Here is a 26,072-nt window from a genome sequence, read left to right on the forward strand (position 1 = left end):
ACACTAAACCTAGCCGTTTTGTGGGGACATTTTGTCCACATTACGTAGGGTATACCTGAACCACATTCATTTTTCTCTCTCTCTCTCTTTCTCTCTCTCTCTCTCTCTCTCTCTCTCTCTCGCTCACTTGCTTTTGTGTATAAATAGTCAATATTTCCACAGAGTCAGATAGCAGTATGTCTGTGAGTGAGCGAGTGAGAGAGAGAGAGAGAGAGAGAGAGAGAGAGAGAGAGAGAGAGAGAGAGAGAGAGGGAGGGAGAGAGCGAGCGAGCGAGCGAGCATGTTGTTCAGGTCTACTGAAAGTAGAAATGCTACAAAATGAAGATACTTTTTTGTATTGTGACAGTAGTTCAGCTCTTATCAAAACAACATAGCTTCTCAAATAACAAGCTACTTTCCAAGAAGTAACACAATGTTAAATTTATATTTTTTTGTGCACACAGGTTTATACAAAACAAAAAAAGAGAAAACTGAAGTACTAATCGAACATGTATTAGTATTACAATACACCAATCAGACATAACATTATAACCACTGATAGGTGAAGTGAATAACACTGACACATCTGGCACCGGTACCAGTTAGTGGGTATGATATATTAGCCAGCAAGTGAATATTTTGTTATCAAATTTGATGTGTTAGAAGCAGGAAAAATGGGCAAGCGTAAGGATTTGAGCGAGTATGACAATGGCCAAATTGTGATGGCTAGACTTCAGCTCTCGTGGGGTGTTCCCGGTCTGCAGTGGTCATTATCTATCAAAAGTGGTCCCAGAAAGAAACAGTGGTGAATTGGTGACAGGGTCATGGTCGGCCAAGGCTCACTGATGCACATGGGGCACGAAGGCTGGTCTGTGTGGTCCGATCAAACAGATGAGCTATTGTAGCTCAAATTGCTCAAGAAGTTAATGCTAGTTCTGAAAGAAAGGTGTCAGAATACACAGTGCATCTCAATTTGTTGCGTATGGGGCTACGTGAGCATCAGAGCATCCGCAATGGAAGAAGGTGGCCTGGTCTGATGAATGATGTATCACCTTTTCTTTTACACCATGTGGATGGCCTGTGCGTGTAACTCGCTTACCGAGGGAGTTTGAGGTGTTGACTTGGCCTCCAATAGAGTGGGATGTGCTGAACACAGAAGTCTGATCTGTGGATGCCCCACCTTGCAACTTACAGGACTTAAAGGATCTACTGCTAACATCTCACAGCACAACTTCAGGAGTCTAGTGGAGTCCATGCCTCAATGGGCCAGGGCTGTTTTGGCAGCAAAAGGGGGACCAACATAATATTAGGAAGGTGGTCATAATGTTATGCATGATCAGTGTATATTATAATAGAAAACTGTTTATTTTACATTGCAATAATATTTCACAACATTATTGTTATTGATTAAATAAATTCAGTCTTGGTGAGTATAAAATTGTATAAAATCTTACTGACCTCAAACTTTTGAACAGTAGTGCAAATAAACCTTTTTTTAACCTAGGTCATCTTTTGGTAGTGATACACAAAATAATATCATATTTAATAAAACACTAATATTTAGAGTAAATTTTGTGCATTGGCGAAATTTAGTATAAATAAATCTCTTAAAAATAAATAAACAAGCTAACAAGCAATACTATTAAAACTAAAAGATACTATTTAAATGGTAATTTACCAGTAGTTATGATAAAGATTCATCATAACTACAGCATCAGTCTTCTCTTTTTTGTTTTCAAACCTTAAATAAAGATTCAAACGGACATGATTCAGTAAAACGATCAATGATTGGGATTGCCAATGTCACGTGATTTCAGCAGTTTGGATCACGTGTCAAACTGCCAAACTGCTGAAATCTCGTGACATTGGCGATCCCAATCATTGATCGTTTCACTGATTCATGACCGTTTGAATCTTTATTTGAGTGTTGAAAACAAACGCGGAAGAGAAGACAAGATTCTAACTAACTGATGTCACATATGGACTACTTTGATGATGTTTTTATTCCCTTTCTGGACATGGACAGTATAGTGTACATAGACTGCATATGCTCTGGGACTAAAATATAAAATATCGTAAACTGTGTTCTGATGATGAACCGAGGTCTTATGGGTGAGGAACGACATTAGGGTGAGTCATTAATGACATCAATTTTATTTTTGGGAAAACTGCTGAATAATAATACCAATCAACAACAACAACAACAACCTGTAAGCATTTACAAATTCAATAACAAGTAAATTAAGTTTAAGCGTAATTCTTTTCTTATGTTCATGACTCTAACAAGTATTCAATTGGCTTAATTAACTTACTTTGTTTCCACATTATCTCAATAAAACATAATGGAATAACTTTGGAATATATATTTTATTGGTTTTGTTCAACAACATTTGTTTTTTCTCACTTTGCCAGCCTTCTGGAATTCCCCAGCATACTTTTTTCATTTTAGAAGCGAAACTGTTGCTAGGCAACATCCAAATCTCTCCCATCTTTTTTCCATTGGGCAGTTTTTGTAATTAGGATAAGAGTGTATAAATCTAGGATTCTATTTTTAAATGTTGTGAATTTAAATTGTTTAAATGTGCTCGGCACAGCGAAAACAAACTGGCCTCTGTGAACTTTACAACTCGTCAAGCGATCAGCACGTGCTCAGTGAAGCGCAGCTCAGATACTGGCCCACATTACACGCCGACCTGCAGCTCAGCAATTCCACTTGGAGCAAACTCTGAATGGCACATCATCTTATCTGCGTAGAGAGTTATTTCACAGAGATGTCAGACAAACTAGCTTCAGGCAGTTTGATGACATCTTGGTTTAGAACTTGACGGGACATTATACATTTGTGAACTTGATATTTCGTATAAGAGGAATGTGAACTCACCAAGTAGCTGTACTCCACGTGTCAGCCCGTAAATGTCAATGATCGCCCATACCGGCTCTCCGACAGAGACACCGCTGAAGAAAAAAATCGGAGAGCCGCCATTAACTCGGTAAAACACTCGCCCTGTGTTATCCAACCAGAAGGACAGAATGGTTCCTTCTTCACATTGTTCCTCAGGAAGTGCTCGGGCCCAAAATCCCCTCTCGCTGACCAGATCTGGGCAGGCGAACCGCGGGAGCCACGCCGAACTTAAGTCAGACGGGTCCACCGTACTGAAACCTACTCGCAGGGCACCACTCCAACATCCCTGTCTCTTTGTGATCTAAAAGAAAAGACCAAAAGTCAGAGAAACCGACAAAAAAACGATACAACTACTGTGAGATGTGTGTTTCTATAAAAAGAGACCAGCAGACGCATTTATCAGAAACAAATCCTTTTTTTTTTTCATTCCAAAAACAACCTCATTGACCAGAACAAGATAACGGCACAACCTCACATGTTAGCATTTCTAGCATTCTCATTCTGTTTTCCCTTCGTCGGGAAAGTTTGCGATGGAGTGATATGAAAGGGCTATTTTGGGACCACACAGGATGGAATGTGGAAACGGGTGAGAGTTAGGTTACCGTACCTTAAGCCGGACCTGTTCATAGATTCGGATTGGCCTGTTGGTGAAGGTAATGGCATTGCAGAAGCTGGCAATTCTGCGCACGCTGCGCTGTGTCTTGTCCATCACGATCTGAGAGCCTTTAGTGTTGGCATGGAAACAGAGCGGCAGGAGGGCTGGCAGCTGTGGGCACATGCTCGCCTTCAAGGGGTGGCAGTGAAGTGTTCCGCCATCTGAGGGACGGACAAAACAAAGTTATATTGCTTACAAATATATATGTATACCCTATATAGACACTGACAACAGTGCCAATTCTTACTAGTAGCTACTGTTATTCTTTCTAAGAGCTTTGTGCTGTGTTTACAGAACAGAGGGAGAACAGTGGCTGCCATCTCTGAATGAAAATCTTTATCAGGAACAGAGAGACAACAAAAGAGACACAGAGATAGAGATAAGCAGGTTTCTGCCATTCAGGCTGCCAAAATGAGGTTATGTCTCTCTCTCTCCACACACACACACACACACACACACACACACACACACACACACACACACACACACACACACACACACACACACACACACACACACACACACACACACACACACACACACACACACACACACACACACACACACACACACACACACACACACACACACACACACACAATTTGATTTTATTCTTTGCAAACTTTGATTTACTTAAAATTGTTGTTATGAACTCAATGTTTAAACCTTTTAAAAGGGCTAAGCTGAGTTTTTTTTCACAAATGTGAAATTGAGAATGGAAGCAGTTTGCATTTTAATGGTAAATGGACTGCATTTTTTAAAGTGTGAATGTGTTAAAATGAATCAAGACACCACAGTACAATAGTTCATAGTTTTCAATTAAAAGTTTGTTTATCGGTATAGTTGTCTTCACTGAGTTACATTATAATGGTATAATTGCTGCAATAAATAAATAAATAAATAAATAAATAAATAAATAAATAAATAAATAAATAAATAAATAAATAAATAAATAAATAAATAAATAAATAAATAAATAAATGTATGTTTCTTTTCTGTAGTCAACTTAAACCCAGAATTACTGGACTGAATAAAAATAAATAAATTAACAAATAAATACATTACCCTTATGAAGCAGCATTGCTATTTTAAATGACTGAAATAATTTGCTCTGATTTAGAACTGCAATATGATCATTTTTGGAACTACTCCATAGCCATGTAGTTATTAAAAACAAAATATGTCTGTCAGCCAATCAGAATCTTGCATTCTAGAGCGCTGTGGTATAGAGGTACAATGGAGTGTCTGGTATTGCTATAGTAAGTAGAGTGATAAAAAGAAATGATAAACAGTCCTGGGGTTAGTAGATGGTCTCACACAATTCCATGATGATGATGCATGAGACAATAAAAAACAAAAAGTAAATGTGAATGTGCAGATTCTCACAGACGAAACTGGCTTGTGATCAAACACTTGCTCCTAAAACTCCCTTTCATATTTTCCCAGACCTCTCTGAAGCATTAAGTCAAGGACACGGTCTTGTTACAGAGACATTTTTCTCTTTAATTAACTGCTGTTGACATTTCACTGGTGTGGGTCAACAACTGAATCGTTAGCTTTTAGTTGCATATGCGAGAGACAGATTCTGCAGACTTCTTTCACTTAATCTGCATGAGCTCTGTGTAGTTGCAGGTGTATGCGAGAGTATTTTTGTAGGTGTTAATAAGGGAATCATGAGACACAGTGTACACACCCCAAGTGGGACAAAAATAGAAATAATATTCTGAGTCTGACCACAAACCCCTGAGTTCTGTCATTGACAAATACACATAAACCAATAAATGTGTATTTGTTTTCATGGTGTGGATGGGTTAACAACATTCTGTTTTACTGATCTAATATTTTCTTTCCTGTTTGCAGTTTTGTGTTTTCAATAAGACAATATTTTGAGGGGACGGCTGGTTGTGTCCTTACAAAAACTGCCCCACACAATCAGGGAACGTTTTCAGAACTAACGTCATGGTTCTCTCAAAGTTATCAACAAATGTTCATGCAGTAACTTTAATTAAACATTTGTTTTTTTATGTGGTCTTAAGTTATGTGGTCTTTAATGTTAACACAAAAATAATATTTATACATTGTTCATGGAATGTTTTTAAATGGTAAATGGTAAATGGACTGCATTTATATAGCACTTTCAACAGACCCTATGGCCATCCAAAGCGCTTTATACATATTGCCTCACATTCACCCATTCATACACCGACGGCGGTGTCTGCCATGCAAGGCGCCATCCAGCTCGTCGGGAGCAGCTGGGGTTAGGTGTCTTGCTCATGGACACCTCGACACTTGGTCAGGTGGAACCGGGGATCGAACCACCAAACTTTCAGTTTGTAGACAACCTACATGAACCACTGAGCCACTTTTTACCCCCTGAAACATTTAGTTGGATGTTTGTCTAAAGTTTTATAAATGTTACTAGTTTCAGAATGTTCAAAGAACATTCAAAAGTAACATTCCCATTATGTTTGCAAAATAATTAAATGGAATGTCCTTTAAACATTGGTATAACAAAAAAACAAACAAAAAAAAAACTTTGTGAAAAATTTATAAAACTAGACATTTTGAATGTTCAGGAACATTCAGGGGATGGGAGGGGGGGGGGGGGGGGAAGACATTCATAGAATATTTTTGTTGGGTAGTCACTAATCACAGATTCCAGTATCCCTAATTTTTCCTCTTGGTTCAAAGAGATGTTAGGGTTTTTCTCTTGATAATAAATGTCATATCCCATTATATGTGTGGACTGTTTCTCTCAGTGCTGTAGGCAATAGCTGGCCTGAGTGTCAGGTTAACTCACTGTCAGCTTTGTTTAAGTGGCTATAAACCTGAAAATGTTTATTATGCATACTTTTCTAATTTACAGTGATAAAGAGCTAAATCTACATATCTAAAACGATGTGTATGTGTGAGGGATATGTGATATAGGAAAATAATTGTCCCTATAAAGGCTACTATACTATAAATAATGTAAATAATGTTTTATAACTATTATTACACAAGATTATTCTTTCATGGCTGGGGTAAGGTTTGGACTATAGTAATTATATATGTCATATATATATATATATATATATATATATATATATATATATATATATATATATATATATATATATATATATATATATATATATATATATATATAGAAGAACGCTCCCTGAAAGACAAACTGTTGATCTGTAGTACATATTGATCACAGTACAAACAGTTATCACAGACAGAAAATCAAACCAGAAATAGAAACAGAAGAGAATAGTCATTTTGATAAGAGCATTTTGAGCACTATGTTCAGAGCAAGTTAATTACAAGCCATTTATGAGCTCAGAAGAAAGAAAACTCATTTTCATTCCGATCATTTGGGAAAATGTAGACAAAATTCATTAAAAAAATAAATCAGATAAATTATATTATACCATCAGTTCACGCAGGTTCTTCGAAATTATTAAGAAATTATGAATTGGACTCATATTATTTCATTATCACTCACCTAAAGCGGTACGGGTAACCTGCCCACCCATTTCAGCGATGTTCACACAATAAAATCCTGAAAAAAACGCATACAATAGCTTTGCATTTCAAGTAAAGTAACTTGCAATATGTGTCAGATACTCCGCTGGTGTGTTATTGTACAGCGGCTACACATGCAAACGCTCCCATTCAGCTGGAGACCCTTCAGTGGATACTCATTAGCATAGGAGGCGGGGCTTGGGAGGTCTACTGGTCAAGGATTGGATTATGACAATGAATTAGCTTACGTGAGTAGACGCTCTCGGAAAGTTACTAAGCAACGTCTGAATGACCCAATTACCGTAATGTAGGACAAGTTGTATATTCAGTATAGCTGTGTGTATCCATTTATGCTTATAGCCTATGTCTATTATCTCTTTTGACAGATACTTAAATGTAGCCATTCTTCGTTGCCAGGACGTTCAATAACATTACAATTAACGTTACGTCAACATACGTCATACGTCAACATAACATTTGACGTCTGCATAGAATTAGCCTACATTTGACGCTAAAATAACCAGATGCAGACGACCAGCATACTTTCACTCGCAGGATCCAACTATCCCCGGTGTTGTAGTAGACTGGAAATACGAGGTATATAAAATATGTTTTGATATTGTAACATTATGTTTTATATTCATAGCAGTGGACATGACCACTAGCATGTCTTGCATCTAGCATTACAAAATAAAAGCTACCTTTGTTGAGTAGCAGTCATTGTAAGGTCATGCCATGACGTCTTGATCAAATCAGCGTCACTTCAAATTCAGTTCCACTTATTTTGTGAGTGAGTGTATTGACTATACCTGCACCTTGTGTTAGCTGATATGGCAGCATGTGAAAGGTCAAAAAGAACAGAACACATTATCATCACTCAGTTTCTTGCCTAAGCTCATCATGATTAAACACGCAAAGCACACAAACCCAATTTGAATTCAGTTGTCAGTAGTGACCACTTCACCAGTGTAACAGGAACAGAATGATGTCGTAGGCTACTAATGCTACAAAACTTTCCCAGTAGTTCTTCAGTACTGAACTTAAAGTTCAAGTCTCTTTTGAAATGAGTCTGATGAGAAATTAGTCAGATGTTGATTCAGTAACCGCTCTGAATGATTGATTCAAAGATCGGATGCGCAGACTGATGCTTCGATATGCATTGGTCGTAATGGATGTGTTCGATTCACTTTAAAACACCGACTCTTATGATTCGTTTGTTCGTGAAATTAGCTTATTCTGTGGTAGGGCTGTGTTTAATTCACTCAAGCATCAAAGTCACCGCCCTGTCACTGAATTTCGAAACCACATGCCACTACAGATATTGCTAGCCTACTATTTATGCCATCAAAATATATAGGAAAATAGTAGGTATTTTAAAACGTGTTTCCCAATGCAGCACATGTTTTTCACTGACAAAATAACCGCGTCATAACATAATGTAATAGTGATTCGGAAGACTGACCAGACTGACTCATTAGAATCATTCTACAATCGTTCAAACGCTGCAGGAACCACCGACAAACTAAAACGTCGAACTATTACACAGCCGTGGCAATTATAAAAAAATATTTATCCTATATGATGGAACAAAGAAGCTCATTATTTCCAACACGGCAGTTCCACTTTCGTCCACTGAAGGGTACCCTATGCTCACTAAACGTGGCCGTTAACGTTTCAATCTCCTGTCCTCACGATTAGACGCATATCGTCAACAACATTGGTTGATTCTACCAAGAGCAAACTTTGTTAAATGAGAATCAGAATTGTATGAATGCAGCTGTTATCTGATGCCTATCCGTGTGGGCATGTGTGTGTGTGTTTGCATATGATGATGGTGTTTGTGCGTGTCCCTAGTCCCTACAGTCTATAGTGTGTCCTCTGGTGATGTTCTGCCCCTATGCTTCCCCACAGCACCCTCTCAGACATAGTCTAATGCTATGTCCAGTAGTTTGAACAATTCCTCTGCAGGGAAACAAAAGGCATATTCTCTCTCTCTCTCTCTCTCTCTCTCTCTCTCTCTCTCTCTCTCTCTCTCTCTCTCTCTCTCTCTCTCTCTCTCTCTCTCTCTCTCTCTCTCTCTCTCTCTCTCTCTCTCTCTCTCTCTCTCTCTCTCTCTCTCTCTCAGTGTGTGTGTGTAAACTAATATGTCCACAGCTGGAGGCTCTGGTGAAGACCGTTCTGACACTGATTAAGCCTCTCGAGGCCTTGACAGATACAGAAGCTTAAGAGTGAGAGATAGAGGAAGAGGAAATAAGTAAAAGGAAGGAAAGTCAGAGAGAAAGAGGGGAAGACAGAGAGAAAGACAGCAGTGAAAAGTTGCAGGAGCAGAAGATGTTCTTGGAGTACATTCCAGATACTGAGTTTTGTGACTGACTGTTAATTTCTTTGTGTAAACTTTTTAAATTAAAGGAAAATGATAAAGTCGTTAAAATTAATTAAATGCATTATTATTATTATTATTATTATTATTATTATTATTATTATTATTATTATTATTATTATTAATCAATCAATCAATCAATCAATCGTATTAGTATTATTGTTATAACACTTATATACCTTTATAATTATATTATTATGTATATCCATACAATTTTCTCAAACCTGCATTAAAGGAACACATTTAAAGGAGTACTTTTCCAAGTCCTTTAGAGTTAAACAGTTGAGTTTTACTGGTTTTGAATCGATTCAGCTGATCTCGATCCTTTCAGTGCTCCAAAAAATGACCAAAGACTTTCAATATTTTTCCTATTTAAAAATTGACTCTTCTCTCTTTCACTTAGTTAACATGCGCCCGGTCATCTACATCACTAAACAACTTGTTTTTCAATGGAGACACGCTCCGAAGCCTCGGCACTGAACGTAACATCACTACCTCTTCATCACTAGATCACTAAGTTTCGTGTACCATAGAAACTGTGTAGATAACAATACCGGCAATTCCAAATTTACCGGCAATTATTCCAAACAATACCGGCAATTCTTACCTTACCAGAACTCTACAAGAAAACTACTAAGGTTATATACTGTATAGATCAAATGGCCGCGCAGAACCCCCACGCTAGTTGCATTCACAGGTAATGCTAGCTAAAGACAACAGCAGTGCTTTTCAATCTGGTCGTTCAAGCTAACAAAAAAAAAAAAAAAAAAATGTTATACTTACAGCCATGGGGGATGATACACTTCGCCCTGTCTGGCCATATACTTTAGACGTCATACCGTGGTAACACTGTCCATGTTTTCCAAATAGTCATCTGGTCCTAAATGCTTTGATCAAACACACAGTTTCTTCTTTGAATTTATACCGGTGTTTTGATATCTTTGGTTCAGAGGAGTCAACCACTGATTCTTTCGTTACTTGATTTTCCTTGGTATTCTGTGAAACATGATGGTAGAATACACCTTCGATTCACTATCACAGCCCTTTACAACACACAGAACCATGGCTAATGGCACAGTAAATCTACTACATCATTTGCCGGCTGCAACTCTGCACTATCTGCAACGACACAAACTTAACACAAAAAAAAAAGCGCTGGTCGCATTGGAAGTTCTGAGGACTGCTTTCAGGCGCTGTGTAATATCACTGCGCCGCTGAACCCATGGTAAGACCGCAAAGTTCCATGATTACTACGCAGGAATCAGAAAATAGTTCCTATCTATATCGGTATATAAATCTAAACTTTAAAAAAAGTGGAGTGTTCCTTTAATAGTAATAATAATAATAATAATAATAATAATAATAATAATAATAATAATAATAATAATAATTAAATCTTCTCTTTATTTCTTCAGTGTAAACTTTTTAAATTTAGGAAAAAAAACCTAAACTCATTAAATTACTTGTATGTTAATTTAATTTATTTAATTATTATTATATTAGGATTATTATACAGTTAAGAAAATGATATGGTATAGAATCAATATACACAGACAACTCGTGAATATGGTTAGCAGTAATTGGTTTCTGAGGATGTGAAGTTGAATATGAAGTAGGCTATACAATTTTCAGATGAAAAACTGTTCCTCTCCAGTAGCTTGTATTTGATCTTTTCAGACAATTTAGGAACATCTCTCTCACTGTCTCTCTCTCAGCAAATAATGGTTTAACTATCTGACAGCAAGCAAAGTGAAAAGAGCATGGGTCAAAAACTCATGCTAAAAAGCCACAGTTTGATTTTTACAAGCCTAAATGTCACCACCATCCACCAACAAGCTCCATGAGACTCTCACTGTAACGTGACTTTGAGCAGTACAGCAAGATACAGTCATAATATAATGTTTTGAGAATAGTAAGTCTGTTGTATTGTGACTGACTCCATCATGAATTTGCACTTGCGCACATACCCCCTGAATCTTTTAGAATGTAACAATTGTCCAGGCAGGGAAGACTAACATTTGATTTGATAACTGAATAGCGTAATATGTGCTGTTTAGCTGACAAAGGCAAATTATCTGGTTTCTCTTAGAAGTAGCTAAATTATATATAATTTGTGTTATTGTGTAAAGCTGTGATTAGAGAAGACTGTGTGTGTGTGTGTGTGTGTGTATAGGGACATGTTTTGGTCCCCATGAGGAAAACTGTTTATAAATCATGATGTTTCTTGAAAATGTAAAGATGTGGAAAGTTTTCTGTGATGGGTAGGTTCAGGGTTAGTGGATAGAATATACAGTTTGTACAGTATAAGAATCATTATGTATATGGAAAGTCTTCATAAAGTATGAAAAAACAGCATTTGTGTGTGTGTGTGTGTGTGTGTGTGTGTGTGTGTGTTTGTGTGTGTGTGTGTGTGTGTGTGTGTGTGTTTGTGTGTGTGTGTGTGTGTGTGTGCATTCTTGTGTGGCCAGTATGACCTTATTAACAGTTTAGAGAGATGTGTGCACTAAGTCTTAGAAGACCACCAACAGTGAACCCATCAGAGCCCAGCAATCAATATAGAGAGACACACAAACACACACACACACACACACACACACACACACACACACACACACACACACACACACACACACACACACACACACACACACACACACACACACACACACACACACACACACACACACACACACACACACACACACACACACACAGCACTCATGCAGAGTGCCGATTGCTCTCTTTCATCAGCCTACGTCATAAATATCAAAGCTGTCAGTCTCACAGCATCGCATACGTACCCAGACTTGCACTTTAACAGTGAGAGGGAGGCCATACCCTTCCAATGAAGATCTCAATGTCTTTTAAGATTTCTACTATTTCTTAAAAACTCTAATTGGTATTTTTAAGCCAGTATTTCAAAAATAGCAGGTCCAAGCCCTAATCTGGATCCTGAAGCAACACCAGTTTAGAAACGCTCTCCTAAGCTTTGATATAAATGCAAAGGGACTGGAAAATATCTGTGCTTACAGTATTTTTCAACTGGATACACACTATGACTGAAGTCATACACCGAGGCATCATTGCTCATGCTAATGTGCTGGAAACAAATACCATTTCTGCAAAACTGTTGACACATTCTTGTTGCCTTCACACAATTTGCAGTTCTGGTGCACTGTTCAAAACTCCATGCTCAGCGTGCTCTTTTCTCATTGAGAATCCGTAAACCAATGAGATCTCACTTGTGCAAACACAAACAATAATCATTGAATAATAACATAAAATCACAAACAATAATCATTGTCAAAATAATCATTGAAATGTAAAAAAAATGAAAAAGCAGAAGGAGAGAATTTTAATTTAAAATTTACTGCTTATTTTAAAGAAAGACTAAAGAAATATACAATTATTTATGATAAATACATAAATAGTATTTTTTTCCCCAAGATTTTACACCATCTACACATTTGGAGACAAATCACTTTTAATTAAAGTCAAGTTTTATGAAAAATGTTAATGTCTTAACAAATAAATACTGATCCAGATCAACCAACTTTAACTTTTTATTGGCCACTGTATGTGATTGTATTCAAAAGTAAGTAAACATCTCGGTTACACATGTAACTCTATAGTTCCCTGAAGGAGGGAACGGAAGACGTACGTCAGAATGTGAAACGATAAATTGAGATATCGCATGAGAGCCCTATCACCTTTGAGTGTGTACTAAAGAGCAAATGAACATTGGTGTGTGAGATTTGCATGTTGCACTCCGTCCACAGTGCGGGTATAACTACGGTAAGTGCATGCAACGCACCTTTGTTTTTCACTGGGGAGACGAGCAAGAGGCCTACAGAAAACTGTGACGATGGGATGCATGTCTGCGTTCCCTCCTTCCGGGAACAAGGGTTACATGTGTAACTGAGACGTTCCTTTTCAGTCGGTCATGTTCAACGTATGTCAGAATGTGAACCGAAGAACTGGGATCAAAACGCCACAGTTTCTGACCCCTCCAGCGCTCTGCGCAAGCCTCACATCCTTTGCATTTTCTGCCGATAGGATCAAACTTGCGCTAAGAGAGTCTACTGCTGTTCTGCATGACTCATACAGTCAGACTTGGATAAAACTGGGAAAGCATGCCAAAGGGAACACTGCGGAGACCACATCCTGCCGGTAGGGCGGTAACATGTAAAACACATGGTCTGGCCAGAGGGCAGAGGACATATGGAATGTCCCTGTGATGGCTTCAGCCATAGAAGGGAGACAACATCTGGCAGAGATGACAGAGCAGACTCTGCCCAGGGAAAGACATGGGCTTGCTGAAGGAAGCCTTACTGCACACTGTTAAAAATGTATTGTAAATTTACAGCAAGGAGATACAGGATTTTACTGTTTTTAATACAATAAAGAACTGCATTTTTACAGCAGTGCTACTGTGATCATAGCGTTATTATAGTAAAATGCTGTAATTTAATATGATTTCCTGTAAATTTTCTGCAACTCAGTTGCCAGGAATATCCTGTAATTTTACAGGACACAATTACAATTTAATATTGTAATTCAATATACTATATATCCTGTTATTTGTTTACAGCAAAAATGTGAATATCATATGTTGTTGTAAAATTGATTGTATAAATTACACCAATTGCTAACAGTATGGAAGAATATACAAATGTAGAGGCCGCAATATATGGCACCCAGCCAACACAGCAGTATTCAGAGTGCTGGCCTAGAAACAGAAACCCCGCAATGTTTGAAGCCGCAAGGGGTGGCAGAGGAGCTTAACAGGGTTCACCAGCGTGAATTTTCTGAAGCAGTGTACTTATCCACTCGGAGGAGGGGAATAGCGCAGCAAGCCAACACAAGAAGCGGAGTTCTAGGCATTACTGGCCACTGGGGATGAGCATGCAGGAATCAACCGTTTCTACATGGAGGCTATTAAATCGAATGTGTTCGGTGTTGCCCAACCTGCAGCTCTACATATATCTGTCAGCAAGCCAGGAAGAAGCTACTCCTCTCGTGGAGTGAGCCGTCAACCTGAGCGGGCAAGGAACACCAAAGCCTATAGGGCTGGAACAGGAGAACTGTTTTCATATACAGATTTTTTAACTCAGCTGATTGCAAGGGCTTAAAGGGTCGTCTCAAAGTAAGCACCAGAGGCAAATCCCAAGAGGGTATAGAGTGAGGAACATTTGACTAGATCATGCTTCTCCAAAGATTTGGATTGTGATGTGCGGGGATGGCGGCAACATATACTTTAAGGGTGGAAGGAGACAGCCTTCGCTCCAAATTCATGCAGGAAGGAAAGCACTGACCTAACCAAGCCAGTTTGGGGGTTCTCCTGTTGAGAAGAACACCATTCGACAAATAGATTCCACTTAAATGCATAGAAGAGCCTTGTAGAGGCAGCTCTTGTGGAAGTGATGGTGTCTACAATGCCCTGTGGTAGGTCACCTAGAACCTCCGCATCCCATCCAGGGACCAAACATGGAGTTTCCAGTGGTTCAGATGGAGGTCCCCGTCCACAGACCCGAAACTGCATGCCTGCTGTGCATGGCATCCCATCCAGTTGTGGAGGTATCCATAGAGACCACAGCATGTCTGAACACTTCTAAGGGAACACCCACCCTCAGGAACGAAGGGTTCTACCACGAGTAAGGGTATGAAGACAGCTCGGTGTGAGAGCCACATGGATCATGCCCCATTGCCACGCCCATCTTGCGACCTGGCTGTGAATCCAGTGCTGAAGTGGCCTCATATAAAGCAATCCGAGCTGCATACTGCGGATGCCATATGCCCCAGAAACATCATAAAACAAATTTCACTGGGGCAGCTGTCCTGCTGACCCGCTCCTCAATGAGGCACTGTGTCTGGTTGAGCAAGTCCAACTCTGACACTCTCTGCAGATTCTCAGCACAGGGGAGAGTTTGTTCTTGTCCCAGTTGACCCGAAGACCAAACTGACTGAGGTGACTGAGTGTCCCTGTGTTCGCACAACTACTTTCTTGACAAGGATGAGCTAGTCATTGAGATAGTTGAGAATGTGAACACCGCTCTATCATGGGGGAAATTGCCACTTCCGTGGCTTTCCTGAATTTGCTGGGCGACAGGGCTAGCCTGAAGTATATGCCCCATATGCCCCACCTCTCGAATGCAAACCGAAGAAAGGGTCTGTGATGAGGCAGAACTGAGACATGAATTTACACGTCTTTCAGGTCGATTGCTGCAAACTAAACTTGGGGATGGATACATTGGAAAATGGGTTTCTGCATCAACATCTTGAATGGCAGCCTGTGAAGGGGCCAATTCAAGACTTGCAGGTCCAAGATTGGCTATAACCCACCACTTTTCTTGGGTACAATGAAGTAAGGGCTGTAAAACTCTGACCTCATCTCGGCTGGAGGGACTGGTTTAATCATGTCCTTTGCAAGTAGGACTGCGATGTCTTCCCGAAGCACAGGAGCATTCTCTGCCAGCATGTGGGTGAACAGAATGCCCCTGTTGACCGGGGGATGTTGGGCAAACTGAATTGCATAGCCGAGTCTGATAGTGTGGATTAGCCAACGAGACGGGCTGGGAAGCGCTAGCCAGGGTTCCAGACTCTGCATCAGAGCACAACAGACATACCGCAGTGGGGCAGTGAGGTGGAACACCCGGACCTGACTCGGACAGTGGAGCGGCCCGAAGTGAGGTCTGCCGAACCAAAGGCATAGGGAGACGGTAACAACCTGATTGGTCGGTTTATATGACATAGGAGCTGCTTACTGAACATTCAAAACAATGCTGTGTGCGGATTAAACGGGGCATTGTATGCGTGTACATATGGCATTATTTTTTTTACCAGAGAACTCATGAAGAGCTCATGAAATGCTCAAAACATCCAAAACAACGCTGTGTGCTGGATTAAACGCGATCATTTTGTGCGTGTACATATGGCATTATTTTTACCCGCTGAGAACTCATGAAGAGCTCATAAAATGTTCAAAACATTCAAAACAGCATCAGTATTTCCTCCGTTGTGCAGAAAAGAGACGGCCGTTCTGTCGTTTGTACCTGCTAATAATGGGCAACACAGGAACTTTGATGAGAAGAGCCAGGTATGCTTTTTGTTTTTTCTAGCATTTTTGAAACATGCTCGTCTGACCAAATATTGATTAGGCACTTCCTCGTTGCTCCACGTTTGCCCTCTAACGTTAAAGTTACTCATTTTAGATACAACGATCTTTCCGCGTCGTCAAATCAGCTGCATTATGCGTCGCATCTTGTGACATTATACGTCCGGTTTTTGGTCCGTTTACATGTCTTTGGTCCGTGTTGCGTTCATATATCGAACCGCACCAGAGTTCGTTTGGAAGTGGACCGAGACCCATCTTTTTAGCGGTCTCGGTCCGCTTGTTTGGTGCGCACCAGGGTTCGGATGGCAGCGTTCACATATGTTCAAATGAACCGCACTAACCGAGCAATCGCACCAGGGTTCGTTTTAATCGAACCAAACATGACAAGTGTGAACGCACCCTTAAAGACCAATGATATTGGACCCACTCACTTTTATCGTCACTAATTCAACACGTCTGTTTACCTACCCCTAACCGAGAAAAACGTATAGGTCTTTTTTTCTTTTCACTTTTCTAATATTTTCTCAATTTTTATTGAAAATAAATGCCTTTCTGATCTGTGATGTGAAAAGGGAGTAGAGCGAGTTCGGCAAAAGGCAGGGCAAATAACTCGGTGATTTCCATAATTTTGTCTGGCGCAATCAATCGTTTAGTAAACTGCAGTATATTTGTATCTAACGTTACTCCAGCAAAAACAAATTCTGAGACCACCCACAGTTTTGCTTCCGACACCCATGGTATGATCGCGTTTTAACAAGTAATTAATTTTAAACAACAATAACGGTAGAACCCCCCTTTGACGGTAAAGGGGGGTTCTACTACAACACCTGTCTGGTCGCCACCGACAACATAATGACGTCACACATTTTCCGACCCAACTTTCAGCCCCCCCGGATTTAAACGGCTTCCAGCGCGCCTGCATATGAGTGTGTTGAAAATTATTTTATGACGTTACTCTGTGCGTTTGCTCAGCGGCTGCTGTGACACTTGCTGCACACTGCAGTAAAAATAAAGCATTTCTGCCAAATAAAACCAGAAACCGAGGGTAACGCAGATATGACACATTTGATCCCTCAGATGCTCAGACGTCCTGGGTCCTTGGTTAAAATAGCAATTTTCTCACAATTTACAAATTGTTGGAAACATTTGGGATATTGTATGTAATCAACTTAACAAAATATATAACACTGACCTAGTGGTTTTTGGATATTTTACTGCAAAAATACTACATTGTGCACCTTTAATTTTGCAGGTGTGAGCATGCTTGTGTACATTACGATGCAAAAACAGGAAGAAAAAACATTTTGCTAATGAGCTATACAGATTTATAATTTATGCTGCATAGCTATTTTCACTTGATTGTGCTGCATGTATCTTGAATTTAATGGGTGAATTTGCAGCTTAACTTGAAAACTACAATTCCTTTCATCAATAAGGTGAGAACCAGACCCATTATAATCCAAAATATGGGAGAGTGGGGCACCAGTTAACACTTTTTGACTGTCTCAGTTTGTGTAAATCTACTTGGGGTTCAGTATTTATTTTCCCACACTAATTTCCCAGGTCTAGAACAATGTAGTGGTTATGTTGTGGTTTTGTTTTATTAATATACTTTTTTTCTTGATTTACTCCGAAAGAATGGAAGTAAAATGTGACAACACTGATTATTTCAAAACCATGTGAGGGGCACATTGTAACATGACCAAATGACAGCTTAAAATGTTACCTGATATAATAAAAAATATATATAAAATAAAAACACATTCCAGCCCCTTCCTCAAGGAAAGCAACACAACAAACTAAACAGGTGAAAACACTTTCATTCATTAAGCCATCTGATTAGTTAACAATTTCATGTGACCAACATCTCTTTACAGAATTACATTTACAAAAAAAATGTCCATAACATCCTCTTTCAATCCTGGCTATATATTACCGTTATTTGATAAATAAGATGAAACATTTGATTCAGTAGGAGCCATCTGATAATAAAAAGGCTTTATAATTTAAAGGAGTACTTTGAAAGAAAGTTTTCTTTGGATGGATTATTTCAAGCCCTAAACCATAGAGCACTTTAACTTTAAACTGTTCCCTTTAGGATGCACTCTCTCTATTGGACTTTGTTAATAGATGTTGTCGTTGTCATAATGATGACAGTAGCATACACAAAAGTAATATGTTCCGTACTCCGGCACGGTTAGTGATCACACTACATGCATTCCACACCCCTGCCCAACTACCCGCCCAGGCGCAGTACGGAGCCATCACACTAGTCAAATGAGACTTTGGGGGTCAAACATGCTCGGGCACGGTTCAGATTGCCTAGTGTGAGTATACCCTTAACCAACCAACAAAAGTGAGAAAATCTCATTGCTTTAGACTTAATCATCTTTGTACCTTTAATAAGATTTAAGATAAAAAAATTTACTCATATTGCGATATATATATATATATATATATATATATATATATATATATATATATATATATATATATATATATATATATATATATATATATATATATATATATATATATATATATATATAATATTTTTGGTCATATCTCGCAACCAAAGCCTGTGCCAGATCCATTTGCTTCAGTGCACATTCTGTTCATAAACCTCATACATAAGCAACATCAGTCATGGTTTGTGATGGACAATGAGGCACATTTTTGTTGTGTTCGTGGGTTGGATGAATTTCTTAACATCAGAGAAGTGATGCCTTCCAAATGCACAGAACGAACAGTGTAACATTGTCTGCTCTCATAATGTTATGGTGCATTCTTTAATGTTAAGTGCCTTTCTGGGGTGGAAGTGTTTACTCTCAGGGGAAGATCTTTCACTCAGGACCAACAGTACATGCTCAGCATCTTACATCAGTGCCGTGGAGGTATAATGTGATAGGTTCTAATAGCCATATAAAAGTCATAACAGATAGATTGTGTGTGTAATGCTATATGTGTGATTGTGGTTGGAATAGATCACCCACTGCAGCTCATCTCATTTGCACTTAAACCCCACTCTCAGATTCAGTCAGGGATCAGGCCTTTGTGTATAGGCACCTAAAATTCTCCTGCTAATGCCTACAGCATTTTGGGGAATTCCTGGTCTGAGTCTTGAGTCTGATATCTGATCTCATATTATTTGTAGTCAAGAAAGGACTACAAAGGAAGAACATTTGTCAATGTTCATCTTTTGCATAGGTCCATTCTATATTCATTCATTTGTTCCGCCAGAAGCTTTTATGCAAAGAACTTTCAGGTTGCATTCAAGGTTCATACATTTGATCAATATGCCTGTTCCCTGGGAATCAATTCCATGACCTTGCTGTTAATAATGCCATGCTCTACTAGTTGAGCTACAAGAGCAATAATCTTATATATATATATTGACATGCAATGCAACTTTCTTCTACTGATAATGATCCAACAGTGTTCTCTACTGAATATTTATGAAATCTCTCTAAAAAATAACCTCATTTTCATGTCATATGAAGTGTTGTGATACAACAGTAGAGGCACACAGGCAAATACAAATAAAACTTAATGTGCCATGAGTGTGAGGCCAGGAACAGACAGACATCTTGAGAAAATAACCATGAAAATTCATATTTGCTCTTCCCCTAAACAGGCTGGCCAACTGGTGTTTTGAAACCTTGCCTCCAAACAAAAACAGCTGTCAATAATTGGCTGTGGTAATGTTGGAGATGGCAGCATGTGACTAGGTCAATGGACTACTACTGAGCTTTGTGACACCCTTCCGTTTTGAATAGTACAACTCATTTATTTCTACTTATGTATATTTTGACTTAGTCGATTAAACATGCAGCATTTAAAATTAGTGTCTGCAAGAAGATTAAAAAATCTGGACATTTTCATAGACAGAAGAAGATGTAAAACACGAAGTCTTGATCCAACCCAACCAATCTGAGAATCAGCAGCTGTTCTACAAAAGGGATTTTTTCAGTGCTCTAAACTAGTGACCGCCATGCTGAAGTGTGTGTGAGGGGATGAACAAGATCAATACAAACCTTTATTTATTTGTATATACTTATTTTTATTGACTATTCTGTCTAATTTCACTCTATGTAATTTACCAAAATTCTTAATTAGCAGCATGCCAACGCGTTACTGTTTAAGGGTGTTTTCACACTTGGGTCCTCTTTAAAAGAACTGAACTCAGACTCCTTTAAGTGTACCAAGAAGTGAACCAAGTGAAAAAGGACTCAGTTCTCTTTACATTCACACTGTCCCTTTACCTGAAAGAGGACTCAGATCCTTTTTGGTCCACTTTAGTAAGAATGTGGTCTCAGACCCCTTTGTGTTCAGACTGTTGGTTTTTGGATCTAGACCAGTTCAGTGTTTGATGGCTGACCCTATCAACATTTGATCCCATTCACTTTACATTGTTTTTTCCTCAGTAACCATGATATTTGTTTGTAAAGATTATTCTTGCTACAAATGCTAAATAAAATAATAAAAGAAATATGCAAATTAAATAAACTGCTTTAAATTTTCCAGGTAAAGTATAGATATGCCTAAAAGCAGCATTCAAGTAAGGAATGGAATAATCACATGAAAAAATAAAACAGCATACATAACCTATTCTTCACTGTATGACTTCACTGATTCTTTTATTAGGCTATAATGCAGATGTTTACATTCACTTTAGAGAAAACCAACTGTTTGTGAAACTTGTGTGTTTTTGAGACTTTAAAATAAATGGAATAAGACACTAAAGGTTGCGTTTATTTCACACGCTGTGACAGCTGGCTTCTGTGTTCGTGCTTCAGGTGTGTGTGGGCGCGTTACACCATTTTAAACTGGCAAAGGCACTTAGCCGCCAGCGGCGTCTCATTACGGAAGCAGTTGAAATTGCAATAAACAAGTGTATGTTATGAATGAATAATTTGTAGAGATTTGTCCGAAGAATCAGCCGCGATGAACAGCCGATTTGTATGGAGGCATCTGATGACCAAACAACATTGGAATTCGCGAACAGAAAAATAAAGTAAGCCCAGAGTGGTTTGTGTTCAGACTGCGTGTTTTTAGTGAACCGTAACCATAAGATGAGTTCGAACCGTACCCAGACCACCTCCCGCGATGGTCTCAGCTCGGTTCGCTTTAAGGGGTCTGAGATCGTTAGGACTCGGAGTGTTCACATATTGGCCAAAATTCATGCGAACCACGCTCAGACTCCTGAAAAGGACCAAGTGTGAAAACACCCTAATTAATCAGATTATTCAGTTTATTATAATAATAATAATTGTAAATTATTACATTGAAAATGATTCAATTATTATATTTATTTAAGGCACTTACTGTACCGCATATTTAAGAGCACCCTTGCACACAAGCAATCCTTTTTATCAGTCAAATTAATTTAAAAAATGAAACTCCACAAATATGACAAGCACTGGAATTATTGCAGTTATTGGGGAAATATATTTATTTTATTATTCAGAAAGAAAATTAGGAAAAAAAGAAATCAGCAGGTTCAAGATAATTCATGAAAACACAGAATATAGCCTAATATCTAACCACTAGGCCAGTGTTAAATATTTTGTTCAGTTGAGTTCTTACAATATCCCAAATGTTTCCAACTATTTGTTAATTGTGAGAAAATTACTATTTTAACCAAGGAGCCGGGACTTCTGAGGGAGTCGCCTGTCAATTGAGTCATATCTGCGTTACCCTCGGTTTACCCACAGCCACTGAGCGAACGCACAGAGTAACGCAATAACATCACTGTAATCACACTTAAATAAACAGAGCTGCGTTACCTCATACTCATGACCAGAAAAGTGGAAATTGCACCCACGACTGTGTCTCATCATAATAAAAGTTCCATTGCTCACGAGCCATGTGTTCGGCAACAATCGCCCCAGCGGCCTTGCTCAGCTCCACAACACTCGGTCCTTCTCTGCTTCGTACTACAGTAATCTCGGTAACCGCATCCATGAACATGATTTCTGCCCGAGTCCTTTCTCAATTCTTTCCCAACGGCTGTAAAGTGAAAAAAACATGTCCCAAGATTCTGAGCTCAAACTTGTCATCAAACTACACCTTTGTTTTGAATAGGCGACCTCTAGTAGACGGAAAAATTACAAAAATTAAATTATAATAATCTGTGTTATTCTCATGAGTAACTGCCCGTATACAGTAGGTTTACTAAATGCTGTTAACGGAAACTTTATAACTAACTGAGTAGTAATAATTAGGTGCAAGTAGTCCATTAGAGAGTTATCAGCTGCTCCATGTTGCATACAAGCATACTACTGTTTAAAGCAAGCTGCATGTTTCATATATAAATTACAGTGTTTATGGCCACTGAGTGCTAAATATCCAATTAAATACCTCAAAAAATCTATAATCATATCTTGATATTCATATTTTATAGACATAGCCTTTTTTATGCACACTGCAATGGCATACAAAATGGCAGTAAGCAGACTGTAGTGTATGAAAACACAAAAATCGATTAATGACTGAGTTGCATCAAATATATTTGGTTAAATATAATTTTCGCCAGTGCTAAGATGACTGATAAGAACTGTTTTAAAGGATCTAAAAATGAAAAACATACACAGTCACGCACAAAAACCCAGATAGGCTTTAGCAGGCACGATACTGATCGTATAAGTGACAGCAGGTAAAGGGCATCTATGTCTCAGAATCACAGGAAAGGCATTTGAGATTTTATATCTGTAACTTGCAGGAATAACATGACATTGTGACAGAACTGGTTGTAAGTATGTTAACTAATTTGGCTAACATTACCCAAATCGGTAACGCTTTAGATTACGGCCCAGAAAGTACTGCATAATTAAAGTGAATTTAAAGCATAACTTTCGGTAATTATAGTGTAACTATAAAGTAAGTAAGTGGTATAGTGGGAACAAAATGTAATATTGGGGGAATAAATAGGTAACTATCAGGAAAATTAACTAATTATTTATACTGTATATAAGTATATAAGTATTTTTTAATTAAGGGGTAATTATCTGTGTAGTTACAGGGTAAGTATTTATGTGCGGGTAAATTAAAGCGGCTCTTGTTTCTCTCTTGTTTCATGTAGTTACAGGGTAATTACAATAAATAAGTACAATTTATTTTCTTTTTTTAACAGATTTACAACACATTCATTTATCTTGCTTGCCTTCATCTTTCTCTTGTTCCCCTTCTTTTTCGTCATTTCACAGATGAACCTTAAGAAGGAATCCCACATGTCTCTAGCTATCTGTATTATGTAACCTTTACACTAAAAATACAGTGTGCCAGACATATCCGCACCGTTTACTTGTCTTTTACCCATCCGAGATGTATACAACTTTATTCTAAATAAAGAATAACGTCGTATACATAAATAAATAATCTCTGCTAATGAAAACTCATTTGGGTTACAGCATCAAACAGCACATACAGCAACAACGAAAGTACTCCATACGATCCCAATGGATGAATCAATGTCTTCTGTAACTAAATGATAAGTGTTTGTAAGAAAAATAACAATATTTAAAAAAAAATTAACTGTAGACTATCGCTTCTGACCAGCAGTTATCTGCGTGTGCATGTGAGGTTTGTATTCATGCTTGACGTAACTTGAAGCGTGACGTGCAAAACAATAACATAATATATGATAATAGCAATTAGAAACAAACAAGACTAAAAGACAAGAGACGGCAGTTCTCACGTGAGTTTCAGATGAAACGTGCATGAGAAAGTCAGGAAAGCTTGAAGAGTCTCATCATGCACGGTACTGGTAACAACTGATCAGATATGAAAAGATTACTAAATTATAACAGCATTTCTTGGTGTGGTGTACTACGTTTTCTTTTAATAAATAATAGGCTATACAACATTTCAAAAGATATGGGATTCCTCTTAAGATCCATCAATGGAAATAACGAAAAAGAAGAAGAGGAACAAGAAAAGAAAAGAAAAGAAAGAGAAAGAGAAAGGGACAAAACGTGCCTCTTTCTGTCAGGATGTTATCATTTGAAATGAAAAGTTTATTAAAAAAATAAGAAGTGTCATAAATCTGTTTTGAATTAAGTTGTTTTTCAAATAAATATTTCTGAGTGATATCAGATTATTTTTTTTGTTTTACTGTACTTACCCTGTAACTACACGAAACAAGAGTGGAACAAGAGCCGCTTTTACAGCCCGCACATTCATACTTACCCTAACTGCAAGGATTATTACCCCTTAATTAAAAAAATACTTTAACAGTATAAATAATTTGTTATTTTTCCTCATAGTTACCCCTAAATTCCCCCAATATTACATATTGTTCCCTTATATCTACAAGTACTTACTTTATAGTTACACTATAATTACCGAAAGTTATGCTGTAAATTTGCATTAATTATGCAGTACTTTCCGGGCCGTAATCTAAAGCGTTACCTTCATATCCTTTAAAGGTGTCATTAACTGGCTTTTTTCTTTTTTTATACTGTTGTCTGAGGTCAGCTAATGACATTTGTGTGATGTTTATATTAAAAAACATCATAACTAATAAGTAATAGGCTATTTTCTACATTGGTTTTGATGCTCTCTCCTGAACGCTCGGCTTTAATGGGCATGCTGCACTGAAGACTTATAAGTAAATGCCCACGGCTAGGATTGGATAAGATTTGCAAATTTAATGAGCTTTTGCTCCCCTGTCAGCTGAGTGATTGTTTTAAAAGCGGCAACTGTAATAATTCTCTCACAGGGCTCGCAAAATGTCTTTATCAAACAAACACAAGGATTTATCTCCCATCCACCTGCGATTGATTGCAACATCATTAGTTTTTATTACTTGAACCGCCCAGAATGGTGGATATAAGTGTGAACCACACACACACACACACACACACACACACACACACACACACACACACACACACACACACACACACACACACACACACACGCGCCATTCAAATATCAAGTCAAGAGAGTACACAACGCAGATCAAGAAAGGAATGTTAGTTCAGCATTTAAGATTCACTGGCCTGCCGTCGGGCTTACGTTTTGGTAGCCCGTCTAGAAGACATAGCCCTGAGATGTTGGCCATTGCGAGTCCTGGCTTATAACGTTGCAAGTCCTAGCATGGTCGCGAATCACAATGAACCAAAAAATAAAGGATTCTCCAGCCTGTAACAGCATGCTAAGGTATGTTCTGTTAGACACGTACACAAAATCAAAACGATCTGTAACAATGCAACACTATCACATATAAAAAAACATAAGTGTGATGAACCATTCCTGTCAGATCTAATTTAGAAGGCACAGCAAATCCAGTCTCTACCTTTATCTTGTTTACAAACGATTCCGCAGTGAAATGAAGCAAACAAACGTCCACTCATTCCTAATATTAGAATCCGAAAGAATAAATCGGTTATGCAGGGACTGTGTTCTTCAGCAAACAGGCACAGCGCAATATCTTGCTGTCTTCGCGCATGTTTATTGCTAGGCAGCGCGATCCGTTTAGCTCCACGAGTCGGTGGGCAGGTGTACATATTTATCTTTTGAGGCGCCATTT

General features: G+C 38.4%; 1 protein-coding gene across 3 annotated transcripts in view; it reads right to left on the minus strand.

Moving 5' to 3' along the window:
- Nucleotides 1–26,072, minus strand: part of neurl1ab (neuralized E3 ubiquitin protein ligase 1Ab) — a 79,714-nt gene that overhangs the window by 3,225 nt on the left and 50,417 nt on the right. For 2 of the 3 annotated variants that reach the window (XM_067455668.1, XM_067455666.1), the window contains exons 2-3: nucleotides 3,489–3,697; nucleotides 2,861–3,182 (exon numbers count right to left, since the gene is read on the minus strand). In XM_067455668.1, the coding sequence (XP_067311769.1) occupies nucleotides 2,861–3,182; nucleotides 3,489–3,659 (493 nt within the window). In that variant the 5' untranslated portion in view covers nucleotides 3,660–3,697. Of the gene's footprint in view, nucleotides 1–2,860; nucleotides 3,183–3,488; nucleotides 3,698–7,026; nucleotides 7,084–7,973; nucleotides 7,990–26,072 lie in introns of those variants that run through there. The other variant, XM_067455665.1, reaches the window with a different exon arrangement.

Source organism: Pseudorasbora parva, chromosome 10 (assembly GCF_024679245.1).
Source record: "Pseudorasbora parva isolate DD20220531a chromosome 10, ASM2467924v1, whole genome shotgun sequence".
Lineage (NCBI taxonomy): Eukaryota > Metazoa > Chordata > Actinopteri > Cypriniformes > Gobionidae > Pseudorasbora > Pseudorasbora parva.